We start from the raw sequence: 7500 nt of genomic DNA, 5'->3' as shown, positions 1-7500 counted from the left end.
GGGTTAGGTGCCTGTGGACATGTCGTTCCGTGGTGAGGCACATTACACTGTTTGGGTGGAGGGTTTGGCGGATTGCACTGCTGGGCGTTGCACTGTGGAGGAGGGGCCTTGTGCTGGGTGGCACTGCATCGGTGGGGGACACTGGTGTATTCTGGGGCACCAGGTTCTCCAGGAGGTTTCTGGTGCTGAGGGTTGTGGTGCTGGTGATACTGGGGCGCTTGTTGTTGATGGTGCTGGTGCTGACACTGGTGCTCTGGGCTTTGGTGGTGCTGGTACTGTGGAGCATTGTGTACAATGTGGTGGCGTGGGTGGGGCGGGCAGAACTGGTGTTCGAGCACGTCATCCTTGGCAAAGGCTATCAAGTCATCCTCCAGGCTGTCGTCGCCATCGTCGAGACCATATCTGAAACGGGAGTAGAAGCAGATTATAATATTGCAAAAAAAAAAAAAAAAAAAAAACGTGGTCCAAGGTAAAGCTAAAATGATATATTTAAAAATAATAATAGGGGGCGGGGAATGTCTTTTATCAGTGAAATTTGTTTTAAATTCTACACGACCACGTATGTGGTGAAGCATCAACATGGCGACTGCAACGGTATCCGTTTCCTGCGACTCTATTGACCTCTACATTTGTCCTGGCTGACGCTAAGCGATTTCATTGGAGCGAGAGGAAATCCTCTTCCTTGCGCAAGAGTTAAATGGCCGTTTACACGGTCAAACGGTTTGTCAAACAAGTGTTTGAAGTTATGTTTGACCGTATGAATGGGGTATTTGGTTGTCAAACACGTTTGACAAACATGTTTGACAACCAAATACTCCATTCACACGGTCAAACGTCACTTCAAACACTTGTTTGACAAGCCGGGTTTGACAAACCGTTTGACCGTGTAAATGGCCCTTTAAAATTATCTTGATTTACAATTCCATTATTTATCAGGCTGCCACCAGGCTAGTCTAGTCAGTCGAGGAAAAATCCCATGCGTAGGGAACAGAACGCAATTCAAGAGAAACCTTGACTTAATTCTTAATGTACAATGTAGTGTTGTTACAGACATGTGGTCATGAAATATGACCTTTAGTCAGATAAGGGTGACCAGATTTAGCATAATTGCACTGAATTTAACCTATTCCCAGTATCAGTAAAATATATATATAGTAGAAACCGAACTGTCAAGAGGAACAAAATATACTCGTACAGCATTACTTTTTGCTAATCTAGCATAATATCTGTTGTTGTCTAGTATATTCCCGCTTGAGAAATCTGGTCACTTTGTTTGGAATGTGTTTAGCGTCCTCCCATGCGAGTGCCATCATCGTAACCGCGGTGTCATGCGGCTGAAAATATGGTTGGAAGTCTTTGTTTCCTCTACAGGAGGAAGCCGTAATTGCACGGCGCAATGTTGATGATGATAGCTGTTTTGCAGCCACTCGCGGCGCTAGTGGGCGGGAAATATATTTTGCTTTTGTTAAACGTGGTGGCACACTAAGCATTTCTCGGTAGCATGCTACTTGCTTTTGCTACTTCGTTTGAGTAGAAATGACTTCGGTTACTATCTTTTGCTTTCCAAATTTCTAAACTTCTGCATCATACAGTGAAAAGCTGAATGACGAACAAAGAGAACCTTTACAAGTGTTGCATACATTGTTGAGATGTTCTTACCGAAGTCTAGAATATTGTAACCGAAGTCGTTTTTACTCCAACGAAGTAACAAAAGCAAGTAGCGTGATAGCCTAGAGTGCCGTCACCTTAAGGGTAATGTCGTACCAAATGTTGACACTTTATAACTTGTATTTACTGTTCATCAACGACAACGTGCAGTGGAAGAATACTTCGGTAGAAGACCATTTATTCTGCGCTGAGAAAGTTTTAAATAGAAAAAAGGACCAATTATAGAATTCCACCCCGCCAACACTGATCAACTATAGAATCTGTCTCCATCCCAACTAACATAGGTTAGGTTAGGTTATGTATCACGGGCCATAATCAACTGTACAATATCCACCACAGCAACACTCAATTGTACAATCTCTATCCCAAGCACGCGGGTGTGGGAAGGGGGCGTCCCACAATTGATCCAATAAGTAAACAACTTTTAAAAATGATAAAATTGTAAATGAAGTAGACAGGTGTCTAGTGATGGTAGATAATAAAAAGGAAAAAGATGACAATAACGTTCAGTCAAATGATGAACGAAACATTGTTGGAAATGTTTCGGACAGTAATTACTCGTGGAGGCGGATCGTTGCTGCCCACCGCTGTGCTAACAAAATCCTAACAGTGTCAACTTGTTGTGGTTCACGCCTCAGGGGGGGAATGTCAAAGCACCAAAAGAAATACATTATTGTAAATATCGCAGGCATAACCTGTTGGCTAATTTACTGCAGTAAATTGGACGCGCCAGTGTAAAAGGGTTATCACACTGGGCAATTTTTCCTACGACATTCTACCTCCAACCTCCATTTGGATAACTAGAATATGACTTCGCTTACTGAACTCTAGACTTCTCTAAGAACATTTCAACAGTGTGTCGAACATTCGAGTAGGATTACAATCTCTTAGTTCGTCATTCTCTTGTGTTATATATGACGGAAAGGCAATTTTATATTTGGAGATTTGAAAAATAATATATTATAACCGAAGTCGTTTTAACTCAAACGAACTCTGAACAGTCGGCTTTGGTGAAGCCCATGGACGCTCAGTGTGATAACCCCTTAAGAGTAATTCGAGTTTCGTTGATTTCGTGGTTAAGACTTCGCCAATTGTGCCGAGGGCACCAAATTAGAATGTGTCAATTTTCGTGTTTCATGCAGTATCTGCTTTGGAGTGTCGAGACGTAAACATGTTGGGAACGTTTATCAAGGACGAATGCGTAACGAGAATTGTTTGGAAGGGGAAGGGTGTCTGCATGGGAGCTTACCCGGTGTGTGTGTGTGGGGGGTGAAGCGACACGCCTCTTCGGCGTTTACACTTCCCATTGTTGACGATGGTGATGGTTGCCGTATCACCTTGGTGAGGTGTCACACTAAGCGGCGGCGCCGGATGCGGCCAGATGATGGGCAAGCTCAATTAGCTTAATAAAATCACCTGGCGACAGCCAGAAAGTTATATAACGGCCACTATCTCCCCCTGGTTTAAATACTCTCATAACCTTTCGAGTCTAAAGGACTCATAAGGGAGACTTTGCTACAGCCAACAAGCCGCAACGGCGCGGCGGCGCCGGACAGTGTGACACCGGCATTACACTAACCTATTCCATACCCGTTGGTATCTTATCTTTATTCTGGTAACGTACAGGAGCCTATCTTGATTAACCCCTTCCGTGTCGGGTGGTACTTGTACCGTGTTCTGGGCGCTCTAGTCTATTTCAGTCACATCCGTGGCATTCCCTCGATAGTGAAGGAATTGAATTCAGATGGGATGATATGATTTTAGTCAGGTATTGTACAGGGGCTGCGCAAGTAGCGTTGGTGCGTAGTAAGTATGGCAGGAGTCGACTACTCTTTCATTATCTATTTTTTTTTTTTTTTTTTTTTTTTTACATCCGACCTAGATATGGATCAAAAGGTCTCCTGTCGGCATGCTCCACCTTTGTAATCCTTTGTAATCCTTTGTGACTTTATACCTGTCTGTATGTTAAGATACTTTTCCCCCTTATAGGGAAGGTAGCCAACCAAGGCATGCCACTCTCGCCCTTCTTACTCCCATCCGTCACCCATTTGTTTCCCTTTTTGGCCCTCTTCACACTAGCGGTTTCAACCGCGACGGTTCAGTTACAGTGCAAGTCAGTGGAGGCGTTCACACACAACCGCGCAGTTTTTCCTTGACTATGTGATGTCGCTGAGGTTACCGCGCGGTTCAAACCGCTAGTGTGAACAGGGCTTTTATGTTATCGCCTTGTTTATGAAGGGTCATCCCTGTCTTCCGCCCGCTCCTCGGGTAAGAAGAAATGCAGCAAGGCACAGCACACCCACAGCCAGGCCAGGCCAGCTGCTTCATTCACATGGCGACCCTCCTTCCCTCGTCTCCTCATGCGAAAATAGAGAAAACGAGAAATTCCTTTGGGCCGCGTCAGGTTTTAACCTATCACCTATCACTATGTAAACAAACAATTGTTAGATTTCGTGAAACACACCACCCTCTGCTCTCGTTCTAAATGTAGGCAATTTTACACGCCGCACCGCGCAGCTGGTTGGGAGCTCATGTATAATATGACGCACCACCTGTTGCTCCACATTGTAGCGTGCCATAGCCTCTTCGCTTCGGTGACATTCCAACCATCTGAATGGAGCCATCTGACGTTGTTCATAATTTAATATGTAGAGTACATCTCCGTAGCTAAGGGTGGCTGATCGACTCTGACATGAACCCCAACCCACCTCACCTTCAATGCAGCTGTGTCGAACGGAATCGCATGGCTTATCCAGTATTAAAGTGAGGAGTACATTACTGCAAGAGTTTGGTTCGCAACAGTATTACATTGCTGTAGACACATCTTACCGTCGGGATTGTTGGCAGGAAATCGTATGTTTAGATGCGTCAGGGATACAGTGTTGGAATTCTTATGACGACTTGTCAGCAGTTTGTTGTAGTCTTAAATTTTTAACCGTTTTAGTGGACCTTAGTGCCAGGGCTCACCCTCAGCTGAATAAAGCCGTATGACGTTCGCCAGAACAAAATCTGTAAAGTGCGTCCCTAGGGTCTGGCCCGTCAGCTGGAGAACATTGTTTAGTATTAGCCCGAAGTTAAGCTTTCTCCCCGTTTTCTCTGTCTTCCGCTTCAGGGGACGAGGAATGAGGGTCGCTGTGTAAGTGAAGTGGCCTTACTGTGGATGTGCTGTGTCTTGCTGCATTGTTTCCGACCCGGGCAGTGGGCAGGAGTCAGGGATGACCCTTCATCCAGGAGGAGCTAAGAGGAGAGGGAGGAAAGCGTGGTGGATGGGAGTGGAAAGGGAGTGAGTTATTTATTTTTATTTGTTTGTCATTATTGTAATTGAACTACGCAAATATGGCTTTCGTTGCTGAGTATTTTGACCTATTTCTAGGTACTGCACAGTATAGTAATTTCTACATAATCTAAGTGATTTTTCAGCATAATTGTATTAACGCAGCACCAGTGAAAGATATATTTGTATAATGCAAATGTGTGTTTCACTGTTGTATCAATACAGCTAAAGTAATAATAATCAATAATTAATGATAATAATAATAATAATAATAAATGAATTATAATAATAATTATAATAATATTAATAATTATAATAATTCAATCAATCAATCAAATCAGCCATCCTGAGTCCACTGCTGAACAAGGGCCTCCTTCATAGCATTCCATGAATCACACGACCGTGCCATCCTCTGCCACGTCTCTCCTGCAAACTTCTCGATCTCGTTTCTCCACCTAATAAGATAATGGGTTAGGTTCGGGTACCTACTGGGATCTAAAGAAAACGGGAACCCGGTTCGCTCCTTTGCTTACCTCCAGGCGACGGCGCAGCTGGCGACGATGGCGAAGATTCCCGCGGCGAGGAGCGCCAACGCCAAGGGCGCGGGGGGCGTGTGCATCGCGTGGGTGCCGCTCATGGGTCTCATGAGGATCAGGTGGTAGAAGATGGACCCCGCCGTCAGGAGGAGGACGCCAATGAAGAAGGAGAAGAGGACGCAGTAGGCCCGGTGGGTGGGCGCCATCGAGGAGGTGAAGAGCCCCTTGTACCGGAGCTTGGCGCTCACGGTCGGGCCGGACCCTCGAGCCCGCGTCGTCATGGTGGCGGCGGCGGCGGCGGCCTGGAACGAACCGGAAAACTTACGTTGTTTACTCGAAAAAATACAAATGGATAAATAAAGTGGTTAACGAATGGAGTAGACTCAGTAACCATGTAGTAAGCGCTGAAACAATGGGTTGTTTAAAGAGGATAGGCAACTTCATGGATGGGGATGATAGGTGGTAATGGACATGAAACTGTCTAGTGTAGGCCTTATGGTTTCTTACAGTCTCCTCCATTGTTATGTTCTTATGTTAAATACATACATAGATGAATTAATAAATTGTAATTAATCCACCAAGTGACAAAAGATCACGGCAACTTGGGGTATTCAGTATTGAAAGATGATCGTCTTTTCAAGAGTTGAAGCAACCTTAACATCTTCACTACGGTGAATAAAATCGTGTGGCATTAGCCTGAGCAAGACCCTTTATCCAGAGATTTTGAAAAATAGGGATCCCGTTTGATTTGGGGTCCCTATTCTTCAAAAGGGCAAAAATGGGACCCTTGTTCCTCAAAAGGTCTTGTTTATACATTTACAATAATTATTTCTTTCATCCAATCAGCCACTGAAAGCGAGTCTTCAGTAAATAATACCTGACCTAACCAAACCTAACCTTAGGTTAGGTCAGGTCAGGTCAATATATTTTTTTTTTTTTTCTTACATGGGACCATTCTTCTTTAAAAGCACGAAACTGGAACCGCTATTGTTTAAAGGGGGCAATTGGGGCCCCTGTTCTTCAAAAACTCCTTTTATCTTTTGGCACGATTGCGAGTTCATGTCGGAGACGAACTCGTGACTGTGTAAACCCATATGGGTAGTTCACGACGTTAAACCGAATCAAGTTCTTGTCCATCCCAATGAACTTCGACCCCTCTCTTCAGTGACGCTCTTTGTAGCATTGACTCTGGTGAGCTTATTTTACTCAGTTGAGGACACCTAAGAACCACACTGAAGAGGTTTAAGGCGTCGTGGTTAACTCCTCCGTGACAATGACGCCTTGACATATTTACTTCTGGCTAGTCAGTTTTATGCGGTTGGTCTATGACCTCCATTCTTCAAAATATTGTCAATTTTCTCGATCAGAGTCGATATCTTGGAAGGTTTTATTCTGGGTAATGCCAGGCCATTTTATTCAGCTGGGAGGAAGGCCTCGCTCTTCATAGCACAGGGGTGGGCAACCCTTGGCACGCGTGCAAAGCCTGGCACACTAACGACATTTTTCCGGCATGCGAAACCCAGAGTTCATCTTAAAACATTAACCAGTTAAAATTCAACTTCTTTTGTATGGTCATTGGTAAATGTATGTTGCGCTGGGCGGAGGATTGTGTCATTAGAAAGTGATAGGAGGGGACCCATACTTGTTTGTAGGCTTATAATCTTATTCCGTTGTAATGCAAGGAATTTTTGTATAAAAGATTTGGCTTCTTTTGGCACCCACGCCTAAAAACGTTGCCCACCCCTGTCTTAGGGTTTCACGCAACAGTCTGTCATGATTGGAGACAGATCTCAATTTTTTTTTTTTTTTTTTTTTAAATCTCTACGACCCTTCGAGCTCTCCTTTACCACGGCTATGGCTTCTCTATTCGGGGTCATATTGTTTCTATGGGAAGAATCACTTGTTATCACCAACACAATACTAATGTCATTTAATGTTGAAAGGGCAAACGCCCAAACCCACGTGAGAGGAAGGATTTTATTCTGGTTAACGCCAAGCGATTCTATTCAGCCAAGAAGATTC

General features: G+C 44.3%; 1 protein-coding gene across 1 annotated transcript in view; it reads right to left on the bottom strand.

Annotated features, from left to right (window-relative positions):
* Positions 1-5777, bottom strand: part of LOC143033350 (uncharacterized) — a 9025-nt gene extending 3248 nt beyond the window's left edge. Inside the window, exons 1-2 of the mRNA XM_076198682.1 lie at positions 5476-5777; positions 1-402 (exon numbers count right to left, since the gene is read on the bottom strand). The exon at positions 1-402 is cut by the window's left edge and continues 3248 nt beyond it. Coding sequence (XP_076054797.1) covers positions 1-402; positions 5476-5759 — 686 coding nt within the window. The 5' untranslated portion in view covers positions 5760-5777. The remainder of the gene's footprint in view (positions 403-5475) is intronic.
* Positions 5778-7500: the final 1723 nt, after the last annotated feature.

The sequence above is a fragment of the Oratosquilla oratoria genome, chromosome 15 (genome assembly GCF_046742065.1).
Source record: "Oratosquilla oratoria isolate Oo_2021 chromosome 15, ASM4674206v1, whole genome shotgun sequence".
NCBI lineage: Eukaryota > Metazoa > Arthropoda > Malacostraca > Stomatopoda > Squillidae > Oratosquilla > Oratosquilla oratoria.
The sequence above is the reverse complement of the archived record's forward strand: the minus strand, read 5'-3'. Positions and strand labels throughout refer to the sequence as shown.